This window comes from Dipodomys merriami, unplaced genomic scaffold, assembly GCF_024711535.1.
Source record: "Dipodomys merriami isolate MVZ:Mamm:240054 unplaced genomic scaffold, mDipMer1.0.p SCAF_82, whole genome shotgun sequence".
Classification (NCBI taxonomy): domain Eukaryota; kingdom Metazoa; phylum Chordata; class Mammalia; order Rodentia; family Heteromyidae; genus Dipodomys; species Dipodomys merriami.
In genome coordinates, this window is record NW_027206424.1 from 1,309,166 (window position 1) to 1,335,650 (window position 26,485).

Here is a 26,485-nt window from a genome sequence, read left to right on the forward strand (position 1 = left end):
AGAGCCACGGAAGCCAGGATGCTTTGGGGCGCCGTGAAGATTTCATTGGGGCCCAGCGAGGCTCAGAAGTGCAGGAGTCAGCAAAGGGAACCACTGCTTGACTTTCAACCAAATGCCCGCCAAATGCCTCCCCACGGTCACGCATGGCTCGCTAAGCAGTGTGTGCGAACAAGAACTTTCTCTGACATTGCTTAGCACCTTATTCCCCACCCCAGTGTTTTAGAGATTGAATTTAGGGCCTCATGCTGACTAGGCAGGTGTTCTCCAACTTGAGCCACACCTCCATGTCTCCAGACCCTTTTCCTTTTTCTATTGGTTATCTTTATTGTTCTATGACAGCCTGGGTAGCGATTCTCCTACTTTTGACAGACGAGAGACACTGCACCTTGCCAGTGTGCTTACCCATTAGCCAGAATAACAGACACACACCACCATACTCGACCATTGGTTGAGATGGAGTCTCATGAGTTTCTTTTTGCCTGGACTGGCCTTGAACTGCTCTGATATCCTACCTCTCAAGTACTTAGGATTACAGAGTTGGACTACCACACCTGGCTTTTTTATGACTTTAACCATGTGTGTATGTGACTTCCACAGTTAGGAAGATGTCCATGAAACCTGCTGTGTTCTTCCGCTCATGGTAGAATTTGATCCTCATTCTAACCTGGTCAATTAGTGAGTGTCATTATGTCCATATTCACACCATGAAACAGAGGCTCAGAAAAGTTAGGGAAGGAAGCCAGAACACACAGCCATGACAAAGGTGGGAAAGTGAGGTCACAGGCACCCTAACTTCCCAGGACGGACCTCCAACACCTTACCTGCAAGGTCATGAGGCTTGTGGGTGTCTGTTGAGGCTCAGAGCCATCTTCCAACAGGTCGGGGGTCTGTGGTCTATCGGGTTGTACTGGCGAGAGGGGTGCAGATGAGGACTCTGGTGTGCCCCGGTCCTCTTTTTCGCATTCTTTTATTCTTACAACTAAGTCACAGCATGTATAATCTCCTAGGAGAGAAGATTTAGAATTCCATTTAGAGGGCACCAAGTGATTTCCTCCTGGCTCCTCAACACCATTAGACACAGGAGACGATTTCGAAAATAGAAACGCCCATGGGTTATTAATGGGCCTCGTTAAGCCGACAAGATCACAACTCATCACAGACTGTCCCGGCTACCCTGGTCACAGGGAGGCACATTCTCAATCAGCCCGGCTCCACGACTGGCTAATTACACCACAGAGGACCTACTTGGCTTCTGATGTTTAGAGCGCCTTAGCTGGAAATGAAACTTCTTTATTCTGCGCTTCATATTAAGTGTGTCCTGTACAATTATTACAGTTCAGTTGTTTCGGGACAGCATATTAATCTCTTGTGTTTGCTACACTAATGATATAAGGACAGAGGATGGTGTGAGATTATTTATACCTCCCTTTAATTTGCCAGAGTCAAGCATTGGCTTTTCATAAGTAATTGGAAGGATTTGGCCCTCTGAGCTACCTGGGCCCCTTCCTGGGGCCATTCTATTGTCTGGAAAATGACAGAGAACAAGTTGATCAGACAGGGCTACCTCTGGGGTTGCAGAGGGAGGTTAGTAAGTTCGTTCCCTGGTACCTCCTGACCAAGGTCTTAGCCTGGAACACAAGAGCTGATCCTTCAACTCTCCTGTCCCCATGAACTTTCCTGCCCTCCCCATTGTACCTGCCACACCCCATCCAGTCTCAGCACACTTCTTGGCTCTAGACCTGTACAGCATCCTCCTCACTCCACCAACTCCCCTATTTCCACCAAGTCCTTCTGATTCCACTGCCAAGATCAAAAGCTGAGTCTTAGGATGCCCCTCCATTCCCAGGACAAGGCCCATCCCTGCCGCTGCCGTGTGCCCACGAGGAAGCAGCCCTTGCCATTTCGGCAGTGTGAGTCCTGAGGTGGGGGGATACCAGGATGTTTTGGCCCCAACCTGTGGCTTTCTCGGGGCTTGTTCCCAGGGGATCCATTGCCCAACATCACATGGCTTAGAGGTTCTCATGTCACTTTCTCATTTTGGAAATCATCTTCTGGAGTTTCCCATCAATCAGCCTCCCTTTAGGCATAACCACTAGCCCAGGCTACTAGCTCTACCTCTTATCTTCCAACTTCCCTGCTTTATACCATCACCACCACTGCCAAATTGTCCCCAGGACCCCCCACCCCCACCCCAAGCATTTTCACAGATCACAGGGAAGCCACACTGTCCTTGCACACCTCTCCATCTTTCTCCTCATCACTAGAGTCAGCAAGCCCAGTGCTGGTCTTCTGAGGGCTCACACCCAGTAGACTGACTGTTTACTCTCCTTGGTGGCTGGGTCTCAGCCTCATACTGTTTCCTTTCTTTGGAAGGCCATATTGTCTTTGGGACAGGTGCCTTTAGAACAGATCTGCACTGTCATGCTACCCTTCAATCCTCTGTGTCCTCACACCAGGCTCTACCCACTCCGCTCTGGTCCCCAGCCCTGCCCATATTGTTCCCAAAGTGCTTTTCCTTCAGCTCTTTGCTTTGTGTCTTGCTCTCAGCCTCCAGGATTCCTTGTCTTCAAGTATTAGGTTTAAGACTCTTAATGCGTTTCAAGTTCCTGTTCAAGAGCATTTTGCAGGCAGCTGTCTGTCCAGACCCTCTCAGGGTGTCAGGCTGTCACACGTGGAGTTAGGCGGCTGGCTATCTCCTGCACTGTACTGAGAGCTTGGGAGGACATACAGCAGGTGCTTAGTAGTGGCTTCAGTATGGATTCATGAACACAGCACTTGTGATCAACTTTAGTTTCAAGTGACACTGTTTTTTTGGCAATTACTATAATCATTTTTTAATGTTTACAACCCAAAGGTATATAAAATCTGGTAAAACTTCCTGCCCTTTTACAGTTTGCAGAGAAAATCTGTACAGTAGTAGGGAATCTAAATTCTTTTGCTGACGACAGTACCACTCAGTATTTCCTGTGGTATTATTGCATCTTGTATACATCAGTGTTCTGTGTGTTACTCAGGAGCTGGACCTCTAGGGAAATGGTATCTATTTTCTACTTGGTTCCTCCTCCATGAGGGGCTGAGATAAAGATCTGCCTTGTGAACACTGAAACTCCAGAAAGCTCATAGCAAACCTGTGCTGGCCCGTAGGGGCCGTGTCCCTCAGCCATTATCCAAGCCAGTCAGTGACCCGGCCCTCAGCCAGCCTGAGGGGCCGGGAGGTCCGGGTCTCCTGCCTTCAGAGCAGTCTACCAGTGCTCAGCCTCAGTGGGCCCTGGCCCAGAGCCCCATAGGGGTGAAAGCCTGTGGCCAATAAGGGCTGCCTTTTAATTCCCTACAAAAGTTTCACCTGCCAACTACAAAAACCAATCCTGTTCCCTCTCTGCTCTGAACACCTCCATGAGGTGAGTTTGTGGGATACCACCACCTAAAATACACTGCGCCAAATTCAGATGGTCATCAAGACATAATGGCTTCCACCACCACCCTCGCTCCTTACCTTTGGGGAATTCTCTTCCTATCTGAACACCACTGTCTTCTTGTGGAGAGGAGCATGAGTCTTGGAAGGGACAGAGAAACCCAGGCAAAGGGGCTTTGGGTATCAGGAATCTCGGAGATTGCCTCTCTGTGGGCTCAGAAAGGTCGCTAGACTGACCATCGTCGCTTGGTGAACTGTCCCCATCGGGAGGAGAGTGTTTAAAAGGCTTGTGTTCCACTGAGGGAGCTGACAGTGTCACACGGGATTGTCCTTGCTGTTCCTTGCTGCTTCCAGAAAATACTTTTGTTTCTACTAGAAATAAAATGAGAGTTGTGCTCAAAATATGTGACGAGTCCACAATCTTAAGTTCTGATGTCTATTGGCCTCCACTCTCTCTTAGAGGTAGTCAGTGGGTTGACTACCAAACTTTCAACATGTGGTCTGCATTCCTGAGAAGACGGTCCCAAACCACAGCACCTTTGGCTCTAAAGGGACCATGCTCAGAGGTGGAGTTAGCAACTCACATTAATCCTCTATCAGTAGAGTGGAAAACTTAGCACCTTGACTCTGGGGCCAGTGTATCTGGTTTCAAATCTTACTCCCACCACTATTAAGCTTCACTGATAAAACCTAGGTGAGATAGTAATGAGTTTATCACACCATGTATTATTCATTTACTTTTGTATATTTTACATAATTGTCTTCATTGTAGTTTACATCTCAAAAAGAATTTAAATTATCAGTTAAGATCAAATATTCAAACTTAGGTAATAACAGAATATGATAATAATGCATAAAATGTGCTAGTATATAGTACACTTAATGAACCTTAGTTAGCATTATTGTTGCAGAAGTACCAACGGCCAGAGAAGGCAAGCACAGAGGTAGGAAACAATCTATCAGGTCACTGTGCACAGCTCTACAGGCAAGTGAAATGTGTTGCTAGTTTCCAGGAAGCACCTTATGTCCACTAACAGGGGACGAGGGAAGTAAATATGAACACCTATGCTCTGCAATCGTTCAAAGGAAGGAGCAGAAGCTCTTGTGTGAATGAGGAATAATCAAGTGATATTGTTAAATGAACAAAGCAGGATTGGGGATGCTGTGTGGGCTTTGCTTTTTCCATATGCCTACACATGCAGAAGTTCTGCAGAGGGCCCTGGTGGCGGCCACTGCCTCGGGAGAGGGCAATGCAGGACAGGAAGTGGAGGAGCAGAGACTTTCTCTTCATTGCCTGTTTTAGACACCTTACCCCATGTCTGGGCAGGGGCCGCTGCTGCCAGTGGCATAAATACATCATAGCCATTCTGCGTGTTAACACAGGAAAAGAAGACTGGTGAGCTGTTGGATAATAACAACTGTTCCAAGATTCTTGCTCTGGTTTCTCAAATGTTTACTATGTAAGAAAAAGGAACACGCACATGACTGCCAGCTTTGAGGAGAGCAGCCACGTTCTGATATCTGCTCCTCCCCTCTGTCCCTGGGGCCTCTGGGGTTCTAGCCAAAGAGAATGGTTGAGTATGGGGTACGCAGCAACGCCTTCAGATCCTGCTCTGCAGAATCTACCTCTTGACTATGGGATGCAGCCCAGGGGAGTCAAGTCCCTTGTTCCCCATTCACCAAGGGCATGAATCCAGTGCCCCATGTTCTTGTGAACAAACAAAACACAGGTGAAGTTCTAACCAGGGTCCAGGGCTTCCCACACTGGAAGTTCTGTCTACACAAAGGGGCAGGTGTTACTAAGCCCTTATTGCTTGGCAAGGCTTGTTTACTTATTATAAACTTGGACTTCACTAAATCTTACAGAAAAATCTTTCCAAACTTCTATCTCAAGCATCGTCAGTGATGTCTAAGTATAAAATATTATAGGACAGTTTGACAACATGAATACCAGGAAGCTGAAACATGTTTTATCAGGGGTGGGGAGGGGTTATACACAAGGAGAGAGGAAGGGTGGGTGAGTACAGTCATTATATTCAATGTACAAATGTGGAAATGGAGCCTTGTAATGAGGGTGTGAGTGGGTTTGGGAAAGATGGGGAAGAATGACACATGGGGTGACATTGGTCAGGACACATTGAACCCACAGCCTGGCTCGATGGGTTGAAAAAGAACATTATGGTCAACGTTCTGAAATAGTCCTTCTTTTTAACATGATATGGATTTTAATTAGAAACTCCCACAAAGATTCAAAAACGAACTTGGTTATTAATCCAGTTTACATGCATCTTGGTATTAGGTTCATCTATATCTATATCTATATCTATATCTATATCTTGGAGAATGATCAACCCATATATCTTTTCTTCCATTTTCAACTAAGGTCTACCTGTCTCTACCTGGTACGATGGAAATTCTCAGTAAATAATAATGTGGGGGTCCGATGTTTCACTTCGGTCTGGATAGCAGAGTGCAGTCACTGTGCTAGAGGAAAGAAGAGGGACTCTGACAGCTCCTGGATCAAGTCTCTTTCTGTGAATGCTGATGCAGCACCACTGGCCACCAAGGTGGCCCGGGGCAGGCAAGGTAACCAACTCACCCCCACGAGGCCCCAGGGCCGCCCCAGACTCTGCACGTCCCAAGGAGCACAGAAAAGCAGCAGCCTGTGCCAGGCATGTGTGTGAGCCTCCTTCCCAGGTCTGGGGCATGAAGAGGCTGGGACCCTACAAATGTCCTTCCAAGGGAAGGAAATTTCTTGGACTAGTATTCATCTTGTCTACTATTGGTTGATGAGCTTGACTGTCCATCACACTAGAGCTGTGCCACTGAAAGTGAACAAAGAACACAAAGCCTGCCCCACGGTGACGCGGGATCCCGGGATGAAGAGGAGCTTGGGGCACTACACAATGCCTACTAATCCTTCTCTCAAGTCCATGCCATTGTGATGTACGACATCCACAATGTAAAGCTGCTGTTCAGATGACCCGCCACGCTGCCCCTCGGTGCCACCCGCCTCCAGTGTCCTCTCTGTCGCCTCCTGGATGACATCTACTCTCCACCCAGATGTGGCACACCTGAGCGGTGAGCACCTCCAAACACTGCTTTTGTCTGTATTTTCTCCCTCACCAACATGCCCTCACTACCTGAATAGCCAGCTCTTGTCCATGTGGCATTTTGTCCACTTGGCAGAAGCTTCTAGAGAGAGTTCAACAGTCTTAGCTGGACCACCATTTCACTGACAGCGTATGGGATAGGGTTGTAGGGCAGCTGTGTCTAGAGCAGCAGGTGCTGGCCCAGGGCTTGGAGCTGGGCTGTGGTGGGGAAGCCACTGACCCGCTGTGGTGGGGGAATGGGCTGCTCTACTCTTTCTGGTTCTCATCTGAGCCTGTTTGACAATAGATCTTACTGGTTCTATTTGTTGCTACCCTAAGTAGCCCAGGCTGTCCCCCATCTCCACACCTTCCACCAGCAGTGGGTGTCTGCAACTGAGATCAAGCTCATCCACTTGCCCTTCCTCCTTTGTCTGTGGGGTCTCCTCTAGCAAACTCTAGAACAATAGCATCTAACTAGGCCTGTGAACGGCCATGCCTGCAGAACTGGACACTTGTACAAACAGAGACAGACAGAGACAGCATTCTTCTCTCTCTCTCTCTCTCTCTCTCTCTCTCTCTCTCTCTCTCTCTCTCTCACTCACTCACTCTCTCTCCCTCACTCTCTCTCCCTCGCTCTCTCTGTCTCCCTCTCTCAGTAGGATGTTCTGCTTCCCCTTCAATCCCTGGGTCATGAGAGTCTGCTGCTCGGAGCACGGAGAGCAGCCCTCTATGCAAGGTCCACTGATCAATGGGCATAGAAGAGGACATAGAGGAGAGAGGAAAAGGCCGACACAATGGTTGTTCTAGAAAGGCATTACTTCCCCCAGTACGTCTTGTTTGCTTTATTATTTTCCTTTCAAAGAAGAGAGAAAACCTACAGCTATCTTCAATTACAACACACAGAAAATGGAATAAAAGACAGTGGAGCTGGCCTGTGGCCTCTGAGAAACAAGGGAGCAGAAACAAAGAGCAAGTCTTCTCCATGAGCAGGGGCAGTGGATGTGTTCCTGCCCCCTCTTTCTCTCTCTTCTGTCTGTCTCTGTCTGTCTCTGTCTGTCTCTGTCTCTTTCTCTGTCTGTCTCTCTGTCTCTTCTCTGTCTTGGGAAGGCTTCATCTTCCAGCTGTGGGTTAAACAATTTCCTCATGTGAAAATGGAGCTGCCCCTGATACCACTGCCTGTTGTCCCATGCAGACTTCTGTTTAAAATCAGACAGTGATTGTTTCAGTGTATCTCTGCTCAGTCTCTAAATGGTGACACCGCAGCTCAGGGCGGAGGAGGCAGATAACAAACGGGATAAGAAGCTCCACACAGAGAAGGAGGATGTCTTCAGCAGGGCTCCCAGCCGGTCCCTAACACAGTCCTCCATATTTGCACGGTGCGCCACCCGGACGAGGAGGGACAAGTCAGAAGTGCAAGGGCTGAGCCACATAAGGGGAAGAGACAGCAGCTGGGACACAGGCTGGGAAGGACGGAGAGGCCCGGGGATGAGGCACACAGTAAGGGGAGGCCCTCCCTTGTTGGAAACGAGACTTCCTGCAGATTCCAGACCTTTTCAGACAGTGGACAGGTTTCTTCTATAAACGCCAACCGTCGGCCTTCCTTCCTAAAGAAAAGGCCCAAGGGGGAGGGGGAGGGGCTAGTGGCCAAGACACAAGGCATGAGGCCACGGGAGACGGGTGAGGAAGCCAGGGCCAGTGGCCGGGCAGGGACAGCTGCTGTTGGAATGTCAACGTGGCCACAAGGGGACAAGCGTACAAGTCCAGCGATGAGCAGCACTGTGTGACCACCGCATCACAAGAAAAGGAAATAACCGCATGGTGTGCAACCCGTGCCAGTCTCGGGTTTCAGGACACCATGTGGGAAAGTGCACTCAGTTCCAGCAAGATTCATTCATGCCGTTCCTACCGAGCCGGAGCACATATCCCCCGCCCGGGAGAGCCAGGAAGGATCCAGGATAACTACCCAGAGCTGTTTCTCCAATTATGTCATAACCCCGGAGGGCCGGGAGATTTATGAACATGGCTCTAAAACACACAAAAGGCAGAAATCTCTCTCTCCCCCTTTTTTTCTTTCTCTTTCCCCTCTCTTCTCTCTTCTCTCTCTTTCTCTCTCATTGACACACACACACACACACACACACACACACACACACACACACACACACACACACACACACACACACACACACACACACACACACACACACACACACACACACACACACACACACACACACACACACACACACACACACACACACACACACACACCTGTTTCCTAACCACAGAAATACAAAGAATGATCCAGACACCCAAGTTCTGGTTAACTATTAAATCACATCCTTCTCCCTTCCACTCAGGAAATATTCTTACCTCACCAGCTTCCCACAATGCTTTATCCCAAAGCGTGACTCAGATCCCAAAGCACACAGGAAAAGAACATTTTAAGCATTTCTTAAAACGTAGCCACATTTGAAGGGGTATTTATAGGTTTCAGTTAGATAGAGTTCCATTAAATGAAACTTTCTAAATGATAGGAGTATAATCACTGTTTAAAACTTTTGAACCATAAAAATGTATTCAAAAATTAATATTCTGCCAGGTCTGGGGGTGCATACCTATAATCTCAGCAGCTGAGAGGATAAGACAGAAGGATTGCAAGTTTAAGGCCAGCCAGACTGTATAGACTCTGTCTCCAAAAAGAAAAGAAAAGAAAAAAATCTGTTCACTCAGAGAACCATTCAAAGAATTAAAGTAAGCCAGGTGCCAGTGGCTCATGCCTGTAATCCTAGCTACTCAGGAAGCTAAGATCTGAGGATCACAGGCCTTGAGCCAGGCCGGGCAGGAAAGCCTGTGAAATTCTTATTTCCAATTAACCACTAGAAAACTGGAAGTGAAGCTGTGGCTCAAAGTGGCAGAGTGCTAGCCTTGAGAGATAAAGAGTTCAGAGACAGCACCCAGATCCTGAGCTCAAGCCCCACAACTGACAAAAAAAAAGAAAGTTAAAATAGTGACAAGATGACACTCCCCAACAAAATGCTCTTGGTGGTCTTCTAAGGGGAGAGAGGTGGGGTTTTTTTGAGAGCAGTAATACAGCTATGAGGTACATCTCAGTATCAGGAGCTATTGCTCTGGTCAGCAGATCGAACCATTAGTCCTTCGGGAGAATTAGGAGAGAGGAAGTGGCCCCACTGGAGATCAGTGGAGATGTGATGGCTGGAGTCCTGGAAACCATTTTATGAACATAATGAGAAGCATGCCTGGAAAAGAGGAGAAGAAAGGCAAAGGCCAGTGCTCCTAAATGGGACATTCACTTGGAAGAATCTGTGTTTGGGAAGACTGAGGTGGATCTTCCAGACAGCCAGCTGTGACTGTGGGTGTTGTCAATGCAAGTCATCAGCTGCAAATAAATCACCTGGGGTTAACTGACAGAGCCCAGAAAGACTGACAGCCAATGACCATGGGCAAAGTCAAAAGGAAAGACCACTTATAAAGCCAAGAGCCAGTCAACACAAAATACTCTCAAGTGTGAACTTTCTTATCAGTCAGGGAAGGCTCCAGTATAACAGTGAGCAATGGCCTTGAAGATAGATCAGGGCTTCCTTTTCCCCACTCAGCAACAGCAATGCTTCTACCTGCGTGCCTGCATGGTCTTCAGGCAGCAGACTTTGGTGTTCTAACCTTGCATTCCTAGGTTACGAGTGACACCCCACCTCAGGTGACACACAAGCCTCCACGTAGGGTCCCTCCTGCCTTAGCACAGTTGTCATTCTTGTTTAGACAGCTGTTTTCTGGTAATACCTGAATGTCAATCCTACTTGCTCGTTTTATGAGAAGGCAGAATGCATGGGCATAGAAGCACGTGAGTTTATGCTTGGCACTCATAATCGTAATCATCGTCATTAAGATGAAGAAGAAAGTGGCCAGGTGCTGGAAGAATCCAGTCAAATGGATGGTCCTGGGACTTGAGCCAGGAGCTGGGAGGGTGAACTGGTGTGCTGAACTGTGAAGGAAATGGAAGAAAAGAGCCAACTACAAACATTAAATACACGCATGTGACCAAAGACGGGGCCTGAAAGTGTGGTCTATGAAATGAGGGCGTTTACAGTGCGGCCAGGGGCCCTGAAGACACATGACTCCCCTTTCTACTTCTGAGTGTGTTTGCGGGACACCAGCCATGGTGGTGAATTTGTAGGGCTTTGGGGAGCTGGCGCCTAGAAACACACACCTGGCGGACACACAACACCTCTATTTCCAGCTTCTTCGTTAGCCCCCCCCCCCAACTCCCACCCCCAGTCAGCCAGCCAGACCCTCTCCTCCATCTCTAGATCTGGAAACCCCATTTGGGGAGGATATAAATACTTCAGAGGGTTCCAGGTCAGCAGAGGAAGCAAATTCCAAGGCTGCAGGATTCCCGTGGAAATGGCCCTGCGCTCTACTTCTCAGCCCCGCTGTGATGGCTGGAAGCGTTTCCTAGCCTCGCTCACACGAGCCTTCTGGTTTTCTCACACGTTTTACAGACCTCAATCATGTCAACCAACTCAGCTGGAAGCTCGGGGCCCTGCGTGCATCTTCTCCTAAGAATGCCGCGCCCTTTGAAGAACTATTTTTAACAATCAGAGTTGGAGACACTCCCAAGGGCCTATATGAAGAGAGATGCACATGCCACATGAAAATAGTAACTGGGACTAAACTAAGCCACAAAGGGGGCTGAGTCAGCACCCGCCAGGCCCCAGTCAGAAACACGGAGCCAGCGGGATTTCCCAGCCTCCACCTCCTCTGACTTTTCTGCATTCATTCTACTCTTCTGCTTCTGGCTCCGTTCCCAAGCGATGGTCACTTCCAATGAGATAAACAGGTAGTGTCACACCAGACGAACAGACGGGCTGCACGCTAATGGCTCCCCTCCAATGCCCACTTCCTGAGTGCCTTCCTCGTCTTCACCAAGAGAAATCCCTAAGAAACAAAGCGTGTGCGGGGGCTTGACTCATGAGACCACTTAGAATGGGAAAAGGGAAATGTGTTTAACCAGCTGTTCAAAGCTAGGGTGGCTATTTTGTCTCATACTAAAAGCATTTCCTTTATGCTCCTGAGAAGGGAGGGATTTCTTTGTGAGAAATAAATGTATTGCCATCTGCAAGAAAAAGATGCACCAATTCAGAACAATGGAAAGAAGGTAAAGTCACTTCTTAATAGCAGCTTTTTGTTGTTGTTTTTTTCCTGAAGCAATTTTATTTCCTGAAGTGCTTTTATTCTTTCTGGCTAGCAAATGATGAGAAGAGAGGAAGTAAAGATCTTCCCAACATTTTCAAATGCTCAGTTGATCCACAGAGCTAAGTGTTGTAAAGCTAAGTGTTAGTGTAAGCCTGCATTGTCAGCAGTGAGTTACACCGAATGGCCACAGGGTGTGGATTTTCCCCATACCACAGAGCTGTACCCTGCCCTCTTTTATGGGTTCGAATATGCAACAAGTTCAAACATTAGGGGGGAATAAAACCAGTTCACCAGTTTTCACTGGGATTATAAACCTCTGAACATCACGGTGGAGTTTTTCCAGAGCTCTTAGGCACATGCCATGTTGGCTGTGTTTTACACCCTGGGGTCTAACCCGCCCTGCCATTGTTGGAACTATGTATGCTTCCTTGTTGATAATTTTCAAAGAAATCTTTTAGAACTAGTACCGCTTTCTTTAAAACGTGGGTTTCCAGCCAACCACTAATGGCTCATGTCTATAATCAGAGAGAATTGGGGGACTAAATTTGGGAGGATTGAAGTCTAAGGCCAGCTCAGGCAGAACCATTTCTAAACACCCCCCTCTCAACAATGCTAGCCATAATGGGAAATCTCACACACGTGTACCTGGGCAGGAAGAGAGACTTTATCTAAAACAAATGACCCTCCTGAAAAAGAGCTAGGGGCATGGCTCAGTAGTAAGGGCACCTGCCTAACAAGTATGAGGCCCTGGGTTCAAATCCCAGTTGTGTGTGTTTTCAAAAAGCAGTTCTGAGGTTGCAGTGGTGCTTATAGATTTAAGAAAAAAATCAAATTGTTATTAATAACATCTCACAGGCGAGCATTAGGGAAAACACCCAAGGCATGAGGGATGAGGAGAGAGTATACACGGGGCTCCTCAGCCAGCACGACAGAGCCTGTCCTACCCAGAACCCAGGGCTGAGAGTCCAGCCAGAGAAGGGACCCAGGAGCTCCCAAGGGGCCTGGGTCGTTGGCCCCAGCACGGTCTGCGTACGAGCCTGGACTTGAGCAGGCCCAACCCTGCACAAGGGCACAGGCTGCAGTTCACAGTCTGCTGCTGCTGATCCACATAGTGGTTGACTCTCTTCCTCCACAAAGACACCTTTCTCCCATTAAGGCTAATGGGAGTCATGTGGCTGGGCTGAAGGCATTTCATTTTCCAAATTTTCTAAAAATAAATTGTGGAGAAGGAAAGCACATGCACTGTTTCTATTTGGAATGGTAAAAACACAAACAAACAACAACAGAAAAGAAGCCAGCGGGCGTGGTGCCCTGGAGACCCATCGGTGCCTTCTCCAGGGTGGTAGCTGAGCCTCCTGCTCCTCCGAGTGTCCACTCAGGATGATGGACTTCCCTAGTGACAGCAGCCACGCCCCTGCGTCCCTGACAACTGCACCCCAACCTCTTCCCTGCAGACCAGGATGCTGGAAGGTTCTCTTGGCACGGGACTGTGGAGTGAGTGGCTCCCGATCTGGGGAGGGGCCGAATTCCAGGAAAGCTCCCTGAAGAGAAGGTTTCTAAGAGGAGGATTTTTTCCTGATGACTTTCCTCATTGTGACTGTGTAAGGGAAGAGTGAAAAAAAATGCCTCTGGTCTTGAATATAATCAAAGCACTCTTAAAACAATGAACACACATATGCCTGCCATAAAAGCACCAAGGAGGAGGAGCATAGCCCAGGGCCACCGGGACATAAACCAAGACCCTACCCCAAAAGTAGCCAATATCCTAAGGGACTGGAGGCGAGGTTCAAGTGGTAGAGCACCTGCCTGGCAAGCTCTCAATCCCTAGTACCACCAAAAATTAAACCAAACGATAACACCCTACAGACATTCCTTGAAAGGCAGTGACAAAATGTTCATGCCAAACAATCGGTGAACACCACTGCATGCCACAAAACTGCCTCCTCTAAGCATAGTGGTTTCCAGTTAGGCGCCATTTTCTGTCTCCTGTTGTCTTTAACACTCTGATGTTGCATAAGGGCCATTTCAGTCCTTCAAGTCCATTTCCCATGGCTTGGATTTGCAGGCATCTTCCAAGCATAGTTGCATCTCCAAACAATTTCATCCTGGGCCTGGGACGCTCAGGCCCTTCTAGTCTCTGCATGGCGATGAAAGGCCATCATCCCCGGGGTCTGATGAACCCAGACTACTCCCCTGCCTGTGTCTCATGGGACTGCAGCTGCTCAGCACGGGGTCCTGTGGGGGCTGTGATAACCCTGGGTCCTGTAGAGTCAATGACTGATTTGCCTCGTCTCCTCCTTCCCCCACTAGATGGAACCCATCAACAAGTGCTGTCAACTCTCTCAGGAAAGCCCACCCAGACCCACCCACTCTCTCCATCCCCTGCTTCCCCCAGGATGTAGAGGAAATCAAGTAGGCTCAGGAAAGTCCTCTGCTTAGGTCTCCTTGATAATTCCCAGCCCACCTGAAGTAAAACACATGCTCCTCTCCCCACGATCCTGGACTGCTTCCTCGGAGCTCAGGGACGCCTGTGTACCAGCCCCACAGGCCTTGGCCTCGTCTCCTGAGTGTGCCACCTCTGTTTTGTGTCATGCCAGGAACTGCTATACCAGCACTTCCTTATGCCTAAAATGCCTGTTCTTTCTACCATCACAAGGCAGGCTCCTTCCGGCCACAAAGACACTGACTCCTAAAAAGAGCTTGCAAGGACCAACCCCGTGCCATTCGCAGATGTTCTGTGATGCCCTGCCACCACTCCGTTCTGCATGCTGACATGTCCTCTTGTGTGTCTTAGCTGACACTAGATCACTGGCTTGGTCGCAGGGAGGGCCCTGTGCTGTTTGAGCAATGCCTAGCACTGAGTCAAGGCCTGGCACTTGATGGACATTGCCACGTGCCTCACCTCTTCCCTGTTCGATGACTCACATCCTCAGGGCACTTAGCCCTAGAAGAGCTAGGTCAGACCTGTCCGTCAGAGGATGGGAGATAACGAAGACAGGATTCCCACAGCCTCTGCAAGGCAAAGCATCAATGATTCAAGGCTATCTGGAGGCAGCTTCTGGGTCCAGCCCTCCAGCTATGAGCCAGGGAGATGTTGGTAGCAAGGAGACGAGGCTTCTGGACGACACGGGGATGGCAAAGTGGGTAACGTGACAGAAGAATGCCTTAAACCAGGAGATAATCCCACCGTACTCTCAGATTCCAGAAGTGTCTCAGTTCCATTGACTCCAAGAAGAGGAAAAGCTAGACTAAATCCACATGCTGAGTGTCAGGGCATTTGCACCCCCCTCTGGCCCTTTGTTTTCCTCAACGCAGTCCCCTCTGAGCTTAGGGGTGTGGTGGAAGCCACTATACTTGAGTCCATTCAGCTGAAGGAGACAGGGAAGGTGGTGGAGACAGGGAAGGTGGCAGCAACTCTTCTTTTAATACTCAGCAGCCCAGGTGCATGACTGACTGCCCTTCTCCACTCTAAAGCTCTTCTAAAGTACATGGCAAAAGCCACCAAAGCCAACCTCTCTGTGCACACTGCTGGCACAGTAGTCTAGAACATGGAATGGCAGATAAGAGCCAAGAGGCAAGGGCCTCCACTCCCTCCGCTCCTTCCGCTCCCTCTACATGGTAATGTAGCCAAGGCTTTTCTCTGCATTTGCAATTACGTGTGTAGATTCCCAACACAACCAGCCAGGGGGAGGGAAGGAAGCACCAGAACCGCTTTGCAGGCCACGCGGATCAGACAGCAGACCTCGTGTGTGACTGAAGGTAGTGAGATGCTCAGGCTTTGCCTGCAAATGGACGGAACATTCAGCTCCTTGTAGGGGGAAAAATCAGAAATGTAGGGGAAACTTTCTCTGCTAGAGAAGGAAGTAAGAACGCTTAAGGGATTCTTAATTTTGGGGTCCCCTGCACCAGTACCATAGTACATGGTTTACACAGCAACAAGCACTTCATTGCAGTTTTTTTAAAGTACCTCTCTAAAAGGTTATTACTGTATGAAGGAACACAATGCAAGAAAACTGCAGTTTGTGGATTACATATTCATGAAGCCGGTGTAGACAAATCTTTTTCAAAGCCAGAGCATTCCCCACGCTGGTAAGCATGTGGCTGGCAGGTTCGGATCCAGGCAGACTGCTGGGAGTCCCATGACACGAACTGAAGACTTTTCCCTCCCTGCAGGGGGAGCCCGAGCGAAACAGGCCACATGGCACTTGGCATTCGGGTCCTTGCTAGTCTTCTGACTTGTACGTTAATTTCTTCTGGTTGAGGAGCTAATTCAACTCAGCTGCACAGACTCCAGCTTGTGTGCTTTGCGTTTCATAATGTAATTAACGATTCACATCCAATTACATCACGTTAAAAATCCTTTCCCAATCCTTTCTCTACTAATCCCAGCCTCGATGCCTCCTGTGTGAACTTGATCGATGCCCAGGAGGACAGCAGGAAGCTCATTTGCAAGTAGTCAAGGATGTCTGAAAATGCACACATCTTTTGGGGCTTTGATTTGAGATTGCAGGCTTTATTTCTTTCTTTCTTTGTAAAAGAACACTAAGACAGAGGGAATACAGATTTAGAATCAGATAGTGGCATTCACTCTACAAAGAGATCTGATGCCCGTTGGATGCAGGTATTGCTTCTCTTATCTGCCCTGGGGAGGCTGCTGTTTGGTGTAGAACAGATGGCTCCTGTGGTGGACGCTAAGCATCTTTCCCATTATCATCTCCTGTTTAGGACATCAAGCCTCCAGAGACCGAGGGTTATGTCCTTGGTAATATTCAAGGCTTTCTGCATTTCGACTCCCACTATGGGCTGTTCCAGTCCCTGGAATGACTTAGCATAGGGTCTGGATGTCCCAGAGTCTTGGATGTGACTCATTTTGCAAACATGGTTTCAGTAGACTTCTTTCTCGCCTCCTCATATCTCCTCTCCTCCCTCCTCACTCTTCCTCCCCCAACCCTTCCCCTGCTCCCTGGGTGGATCTCAAAGCAGAGAGCGTTATCTGGCTCTTCGCTGTGTCACAGTAGCCCTCAGTACTCTGCAGTGAATGGAACTATGAAATCGGTTATTTTGCATTCCTGGTCTCTTATTGCATTTGTCAATCTTTTAAACCATCATTATTTTGAACTACCCCAATACTGAAAAGATAAAGAATAAAATAATGTGAATGTAAAACACAAGTTCAAAATGACTTAGGGGTCACTGTTCACTGTTCAAATGGCATAAGGGTTTTTCCCTATAGTCATAAGAGTTAATACGCTAAAGACCATTTACCCCAGAGAAAAATACACTCAAAAACAGATAGTGATACAGAATACAAGAAGAGAATATAGATGGCCCATAAACAGAAAATTCTTCCTTATTGGCCATTTGAAATTACTATTAAGTTTGAAACCTATCAAATTAGCAATATGTAAAAATGTTTACTGAATTCTAGGGAGCGTATAGACAGAAATTCTTACACTGACAACAGAGTACCCATTACCACAGGAAGAACCACAGGAAGGCCCAAACTTGCTCTCTGAAAGCGGCAATGGAGTTTGCTAATCAAGCTGTGGAGTATATTTTATAAGTTCTCTTAAAATCAATTGATAAAACAAAATCATATCCTTTAACAACACTCAAATAATTTAGCCAGCAATTTTCCTTCCAGGAATATATAGCTTAAGAACAACCAAACCTGTGATTAAACTTTTATATACCCAGATACTCTTTAGATATTTTCTCAAATGGTGTAACATCAGGAATCAAGCTAAAGGTACAACATTAGGTATACAGTTTAAATGTTCACATATGATATGAATGTTAGACTATTAGAGGTGAGTATTTGCTATTTCATGTGTTTGCAGAAACTTTTAGTAACAATGCAACTAGGGCACTCTAATTCATGGCTTCATAAAAAACTAACAATATTAGAAAAATGTCAGCAAAGTAATTCTCAAAGATACTGTGCAATAATGTAAATGCTAATATCATCTCCTAAGTTCATACCATAGCTTTAGAGCTACCAGTGAGGCATTAGATCATAAAAAGTAAGGTGTTTAGGACATCATCAGGTCACAGGGGTGGAGGCATGTGATATAGTATCAGTGCACTTATTAGAGCATGCCAGAGAACTGGTAACTTGCCCTTCACCATGTGAGGATGCAGTGTGAAATCAAGTGTTGGCCAACCCTCAGCAGAATCTAACTATCTTGGTCCCTTGGACTCAAATTTGCAGCTACCAGAACTTTGAGGAATAAATAACCATTCAGCCTATGATATTTTGTTACAGTAGCATGAACAGAGAAGAATGTACTATTTACATCTACTTATACATTGAAGAATACCGCCGGATACTGGTGGCTCACATTTGTAATCCTAGCTGCTCAGGATGCTGAGATCTAAGAATCATGGTTGGAAGCCAGGCCAGGTAGGAAAGTCCTTGATAGTCTCATCTCCAATTAATCACCTAAAAACTGGAAGTGGGGCTGTGGCTCAAACTGATAGAGAACTTATAGCAAAAAACATAGCTAGCAAGATAAAGATAAATAGCCCAGAGAACAGGAGATTTTTACTAGCTATGCACCAGACAAGGGCCTAATATCCAAAATATACTTAGAGCTCAAAAAAGTAAGCCTCCCTCAATAAACCCTCAAAGAAATGACTACCCAATTAATAAATGGGCTAAAAACTTAAAGACAAACTTCTCAGAAATCAATAGAGACATAAAGAATGTTCAACATCTCTGGCCATAAAAGAATGCAAATCAAAGCAACACTGAGATTCTGCCTCACCCCAGTTAGAATGGTCAATGTCAAGAAAACTAACAATACACATGCTGGTGAGAATGTGACCAAAAGGGAATGTTACTACACTGTAAGTGGGAATGTAAACTTGTTCAACCACTCTGGAAAGCAGTATGTAGGGTCCTTAAAAAACTAAACATAGAGCTTCTCTATGACCCAGCAATTCCACTCCTAGGCATTTATCCAATTGACTACAAACCAAGCTACACTAATACCACTAGCATGACCATGTTCATTGTAGCATTGTTTACCATAGCTAAGATATGGAATCAACCCAGATGCCACTCAGTGAACATAAAAATCAAGAAAATGTGGTATATATACACAACAGTTTTCTATGCTTCCATCAAAAAGAATGATATTGCACCTTTCATACGGAAATGGAAAGACTTAGAAAAAATTACATTCCGTGGAGTAAGCCAGACCCAAAGAAACATAGGTTTCCCTAATTTGTTGTAAATAAACTGTGCCTATAAATCTAAAAGTAAACACTCTGGATGGTAAGACATAAAAAAATACACTTGGACATGATAAATTATACATTACTCTAGACATTCACAGTGAGAGCAAAGGAGGCTATTCTGAAGAGAGGATCACAAAGGCTCAATAGCTATGGGCACATGATCATATACAATGGTATTTATCAAAATGAACTCCAGGAAATGGAAACAAGGGGTATTTTATTTGTTTTCTCCTTTGTTGCTGTTTTTCTTTTCTGTACCTTTTGTCTTGTAAGTTTATCTGTATGGGGGCAGGTAAGGGAGGGGCACAGAAGTGGTGGGACAAATGGTAAACAAATGTTCAAAATGAACTATAAAACTTGTCGGGGCTGGGAGGAAGTGAGGGGAGGGATGACAATGTTCAAAAAGAAAAGTGCTTATAACCTAACTCCTGGAACTGTAAGCCCTTGGAATATCAACTTTACAATAACAATTTTTTTAAGCTGAGAGATAGTGCCCAGGCCCTGAATTCACGCTTCAACAAACAAAACAAAACAGAACAATAACAATGACAAAAAAGTGCATATACAGGAAAATGAATTTTGTAAAGACAATAGACTTATGTAACAAATTTAATTTCCTAAAAGCTTCAAATATTCTAAATTTAAAAATATGTGGTCTTTATTACAAGATAATAGTGGAACAAATAAACACAAAAGCTATTATTTCCTGCAATATGGTAGAGTAGGTATCCCTAAACTCTCCTATAATGAAGCAACTAAACCCTTGGAAATAAAATTTAAGTATGCACGTTAAAATTTAGGAAGCAAAGAAACAGCAGGGTCAGGAAGAAAACTGCAGAACAATCTTGCTTTTGTGGGAGGTGATGTCTGATCACATAGAGTTTGGGATGTGAGGCCAAGCAGAGGCCAGGAAACAAAACTCTGGACAAGAAAATGTGAGAAACCTCTACAGCTAGTTCCCTGTTGGGGATGATGCCAAAGTCCACATAGCCTACTTAGTGTGAACAACCACAAGCTGAAAACTTTGCAGAGTGAGGAGTGAGCCCCACAGAGCGAAGCATGGGAATTCTTCTGTAGGAACTTCCCTCATTCCAGAAATTTCCAGTAAACATGAACTTAGAATCATTATATAGAATCGTGTGTGTGTGTGTGTGTACAAAGAATAGAAGTCACAACACATACAAGAAACAACTATTACAGGAAGAAATCAGCAGAGAAGGCATACTGTAGGTTCAAGATTTATATTTATACCTTGGATATTATAAATTACAAATGCAGAGTATAAAAATAACTAATGTATTTAAAGGCTTAAAAGATTTAAAAGTATGGGTAATAAACAAGAGTCTAGAAAAATGGCTAGAATGAGTGCCAAAAGAACCAAAAACCACTTCTAGAAAAATACAGTGAGATTAAAAACTGACGACTTTTGATTCACCTAAAAGTATAATTACTGAAGTAGAATATAAACCTAAAGTATTAAACATATCAGAGAAAGTCAAAGAGATTGAAAATGTGAAGATAATTTAGGAGAGAGTAAAATAGAATGAGACCATATAAAACATCGAATAAAAATCTTGAAAGGAAGTAATAGTCTGAGTAGTTCTCAGAACTGATAAATAAAAACAATCAGAATCATGAATCACAGCACATCAAGATGAAATCCACATTTAAATACATGACTATGAAGCATAACACCAAACACAAAGAGAAGATCTTAAATATAGCCCCAAAGAAAAGCTCTAAGTATGACATAATTACAGCTCTATTCTCTATGACAAAAGGAAAAAACTTAGTACCTTGTTACAGCAGCATGAACAGACCACAGCATACTATTAAGTCTACTTGTATGCCTAGTGCTGGTGGCTTTCTTTCGTAATCTTAGCTACTCAGGAGTCTGAGACATGGAGCATGGCAGTTTGAAGCCAACACAGGCAGAAAAGTCCATAAGACGCCATCTCCAATCAACCAGCAAAATGCTAGCTTGAAGTTGTGTCTCAAGATATAGAAGGTCAGTCACAGCAAGAATGTGAAGCAAGCTGGAGGCCTTGGGTTTAACCCCACACCAGCTCCAAAAGGTAGTTGAATAAGTCAAGATTTCAAAAGCCAAAAACACTAAGATACTGTTTTCAAAGAGCCAACAGGAAATCTTTTTCAAAATAGAATGGTGTGCAGTGTCAAGATTTTTAAGAAAATGGTAAAATAACTATGGTTTTAGAATTCTTTCTTCCCCCAAAGAGACTGTTTATTTCCCACAGTTCTCTATTTTAACATATGATATGTAAAGTGTGACATGTCAATGGACAGCTGACATCAGAAAATAAAATCTAATGTACACAGAAGCACAGGCAATGGCAATCATGGGGTACATGTAAATAGTGTATAAAAATAATAATTTGCCAGAAAACAAACCAACACAAGGATAAAACTAAGATGTGCAATATCCTTAGTGAGATGATGGGACTGAAGATGTCCTATGAGTCAACACAGTGAGGGAGAAAGAAATGTGATTAATTTTAGGATTGGTTAAATTCATGTTTCAAGTTCTAGCTTGTCACTAAAATAGTGGAAGAATAAAATTTCCAACTAACAGAGACACAAAGCAGGATGAGAAATAACTTGATTTAAAAATAATGGTTTAAAGAGATAATAAGGCAAAGAAGAGAGAATACTAGAATGCTAAACAGCATGATAGAAATAAATCCGCACTTATCAATTACCAAAACACCTGCAAATGGCCTAAACTTTTATTTAAATCTTAGAGAAGATCTCAAGTATTTGAGAATATTAGAATTCAAACAAGCAACTGAAGACAATGCAGGATATGAAAGGATATATTTATAAAGATACATGAATCTGGGGGAGGGGGAAGATGGGGAAGAGCAAAAGCTTAGTAACCCAAATATGAAAGTCAGCTGAAAGCCTTGCAAATATATGGAACACATTGAAAATAGGTCTCAGGGATCAAAGATCAACTGAAGGAATTAGATCAACCAGAGACTAATTAAAAATATGAATGAAATAAGAATAGACATGCAAGATTTCTGGACATTATCTAAAGACCAAACCCACAAATCGTGGGTATAGAGGAAGGAGAATAGGTGTCAGCTAAAGGCATAAAAATTACATTAAATAAGCCGGTGGCTCACGCCTGTAATCCTAGCTACTCAGAAGGCTGAGATCTGAGGACCGTGGTTCAAAGCCAGCCCGGGCAGGAAAGTCCATGAAACGCTTATCTCCAATAAACCGCCAGAAAACCGGAAGTGGTGCTGTGGCTCAAGTGGTAGAGTGCTAGCCTTGAGCTGAAGAGCTGAAAGACAGCGCTCAGGCCCAGACCCATGACTGACAAAAAAAGAAAAAGAAAATTACATTAAATAAAATAGCAACAGAAACCTTTGTCTATCTTGATGAAAAGGGATGATTAGCCACAGAAAGCTTTCAGAACAGCAAATGGGCAAGATCAGAAGACAAGCTTGCCTCAACAATTATGTTTAAAACACTACAAAGAACAAAGACTGAAAGCCGTGCGAAAGAATCAGCAAGGCACATATGAGAGCAAACCTATCAGAACAGCAGCAGACTTTCAACAGAAACTCTAAAAGCAAGGGGGGGCATGAGCTGGTATTTTCCAAGCCCTGAAAGAAAATAACTGTCAATCTATATTAATATATCTAGCAAAGCTATCCTTCATAATTGTAGGAGAAATAAAAAACATTCCGTGATGGACAAAAATAAAGCAAACTATGATCACTCAACCAATACTGAAGAAGATATTTAAAGGTCTACTATCCACAGAAAAGGAAGATAAACACACGAGGAAAACACAGGAGAAAAAAAAATTAGATGAGTATAGATTGGAACAATTAACATTGTGAAATGATTATTCTAGCTAAAGAAATCTACACACTCAGTGTAATTCCCAAGAAGATCCTAATGCCATTTTTCACAGAGATACAAAAACAATCCTAAAATTTATCTGGAACTCAAAAGATCCCAAACAGCCAAAGAAATTCTGAGCAAAGAGAAAGATGCTAAAGGTAGCACAATACTTGAATTCAAATTATACTACAGGGCCACAGTAACAAAACCAGCACTGACAGGAAAAAAAAACACATCAATCAATGGGATAGAATCAAAGGTCCAGAAACAACCTCACACATCAAAGGCCATCTAATGTTTGACAAGAGTGCTTAAAACCTGTTTAGGAGAAAGGAAAGTCTCTTCAACAATTGTTAGGAAAACTTGAGGATCTACAGGCTGAAGGCTGAAAATAGACCTCTATCTCTTATTCTATACAAAAATTAATTGAAAGCAGATTGAGGAGCTGGGTGCAGGTGGCTCATGCCTATAATCCTAGCTACTCAGGAGGCTGAGTTCTGAGGATCATGGCTTGAAGCCAGCCTGGGCAGAAAAGTCTGTGAGACTCGTATCTCCAATAAACTACTTAGAAAAAGCCAGAAATGGTGTTGTGGCCTCAGTGGTAGGGCATAGAGAGTCTCGGGGATAGTGCCGAGGCCCTGGGTTCAAGCCCCAGGACTGGCAAAAAAAAAAAGTAGACTAAGGATCCTAATCCTTAAAAACACAAGAGGAAAACATAGGGAAAACACTTGAAGATCTAGGGATAGGCAGTAACTTCTTGAATAGGACTCTAATTGTTAAGGGAATAAGAATAAGACTTGGCAAATGGGACTGCATCAAATTTAAAAGTTTCTTTGCAGCAAGAGGAACAATTACCAGAGTGAAGCAATTACAGCACGAGAGAAAATCTTTGCCAGCTGTTCATCTGTTAAGGGATTAATATCCAAAATATACGAAGAGTTTAAACATTAAATAAGAAAAGAACAAATAATCCAAATAATACACAAGCAAGTTAATTGAACAGACAGTTCTCAAAAGAAGTGCCAATGCCAATAAATTCATAGAAAAATGTTCAACATCGTGAGTCATAAAAAAGAGTAAATCAAGGCTGCGCTGAGATTCTATCCCGTTTATCAGAATGGCAGTCAGGAAAACAAACAACAAATGCTGGTGAGGAGTGGCAAAGTGGAAATCTTCCTACACTGACAGAGTGAATGTAAACGAATGCAACGAACACAGAAATACGTCCTAACTTTCATCAAAAAACTAAAAATAGAGCTGTGATCTGACCCTCTAGGTGTCTATCTGATGCAGCATACGTCAACATAAAAGAGGGAGAAACATGTGCTCCCATGTTTATTATTATATACTCAGAACAGCTAAGCTGTGGGATCTGTAGGTGTCCAACAACGGATGGATGAAGAAGCATGACAGATATACACACTGTGAAGTATTATCCAACTACAAAGAATGAAATGATGTTGTTTTTAGGAAAATGGATGGAACTGGAGCTCTTGTTGACTGAACTGAGCCCAGCTCAAAGTGCCAAATATTACATTTGTGATCATATGTGGAAGCTAGGCCTACGATGATGATGATGATGATGATGATGATGATGATGATGATGATGATGATGATGATGATGATAATGTGACATGACTGTAAAAGGTGGACTGTTTGAGGGAGAACAAATGGAAGGAAACATTGCTTGGAAGTGGAGGGAGACAGGAGGCACTTAGGGGGCCATAATAGAGGGGGTGAATTGTTCACAGTATACTGTTCACATCTACAGAATTATCATATATGGACCTCCCCTTGTATTATTAATATATCCTAATAACAATGTGAAAAAGAGAATTCAGTAAGCAAACACTGGAAATAATACACTAAGGGCAGAAGTGAATGTTCAGATTGAGTGTCCATTTGCTATCATATTTTTTGGTGGTACTGGCATTTCAACTCAGGGCCTTGCACTTGTTAGGCAGATGCTCTAGTTCCTGAGCCACAGCTTTAGCTGGAGTATCCTTTATCTGGAATACTTGGGCCCAGACACCAGACAGATAGGGGATTGGGTGGGGATTTTGGAAAATTCACATATACATATTAAGGCATCTAGGGAAGGAGACCCTAATCTAAACACAAGATACATTTGTGCTTCATGTACATCTTATATTATCTGAAGACAATTCCATGCAGTATTTTTATTAATTTGGGGCATGAAACAATATTGTATGCTAGTATAATACCAAAACATTTCAGATTTTTCAGCATTTGAGATTCTGAATTTCTGCATTAAGGATGCTCAACCTAATAGAAAACTGACAAATAACAGAATAATGTAGATTTTTGGACAAACCTCAGATGGACTGATAAGGCAAAAGAAAAGAAAAAAGTTCTGAATTATCAGGAATTAGAGGACATCATTATGAATGCAGAATAATAACAAAATCCTATGAAAATGTTTATGTGAATAGGTTATATCACATTGTGATGAAATGTCACAAACTGTCAAAACATAGAGGCAGACACCCTGGCTGGTCACGCTGCAGGTTAAGAAATTATATTTATAATTTCAACTTTTCTCACCAACAGAACTTCAAGCCCTTATAACTTCACTGGTGATTTTATCCTAATACAGGGACAACATAATACTAACAACCCCAAATCTCCTTCAGAGTTACAGGAGAAAAACAATCTTTCCAGTTTATATTATAAAGCTGTTATTTCCTGATTCCAAAAGCAATGGCATTTGGAAGGGTGTGTGGCTCAAGTAGTGGAGGGCTTACCTAGCGGGCAGGAAGTCCTGTGCTCATACTTATTGCTTCCAAAAAGAAACAAATCCAAACAAAACCACCACCAAATTAAGCATTTTAAATGAAAGCAATATACCAATGCTTCTCACAAAAAAATCTGGAAAACTGCATGTAGAAGCCTGCAATATATTTATTTTTAAAAGTATAATTCATCATGATCAAACAGTTGTCCCAGAAATATATAGCTAGGTTAACATGAAAATCAATGAATTCCCCAATGTTCATTAAATAAAGAAGAAAAACCCTACTATTATCCCAAAAGATGACTAAAAGGAACTTGTCAATATTCAATACCCGTGAATAATTGAAGTTCTCATCAAATTAGCAGCAGAGAGAGCAACAATTAAAAAATATTTGAATAAGAACTGGACAGAGGATCTGAGCAGACATTTCTCCAAAGATATATGAATGCCTGACAGACACAGGAAAAAAATGTTCAACATCACTGAGGGCTCATTAGGGAAATGTAAATCAAAACTACAATGAGATACCCCCGAATAACAATTAGTATGAATTATAAAAGCTTAAAATAAATACAAAATAAGTATTGGTGAGAATGTAGAGAAATAAAACCCCTGTCCATTGCCAGCACAATGTCAAATACTGCATCTTTCTAGAAAATATTTGGGCAGCCTCTCAAAATGTACACATGGAATTAATACATGTAGCAACAGTTCTACTTCCTGAAATCAAGAACTCAAGAGTTCACCGAAGCACCCTTTGCAGTAGTATACAGATGAAAGAAAGCAATCCAAGTGTCCATCAGTGGGCGAATACAGTAGACACAGCCTATGACAGAATATTATTTGGTATCAACAAAGAAGGAGGCTCTGACACATACTATAGCACAGGCAAAC

The 26,485-nt window shown here is 44.1% G+C and overlaps 1 protein-coding gene across 1 annotated transcript in view; it reads right to left on the minus strand.

Annotated features, from left to right (window-relative positions):
* The window catches only part of CUNH10orf90 (chromosome unknown C10orf90 homolog), a 198,617-nt gene that overhangs the window by 17,221 nt on the left and 154,911 nt on the right, over positions 1 to 26,485 (minus strand). Inside the window, exons 6-7 of the mRNA XM_070011476.1 lie at positions 3,494 to 3,784; positions 822 to 1,003 (exon numbers count right to left, since the gene is read on the minus strand). Coding sequence (XP_069867577.1) covers positions 822 to 1,003; positions 3,494 to 3,784 — 473 coding nt within the window. The remainder of the gene's footprint in view (positions 1 to 821; positions 1,004 to 3,493; positions 3,785 to 26,485) is intronic.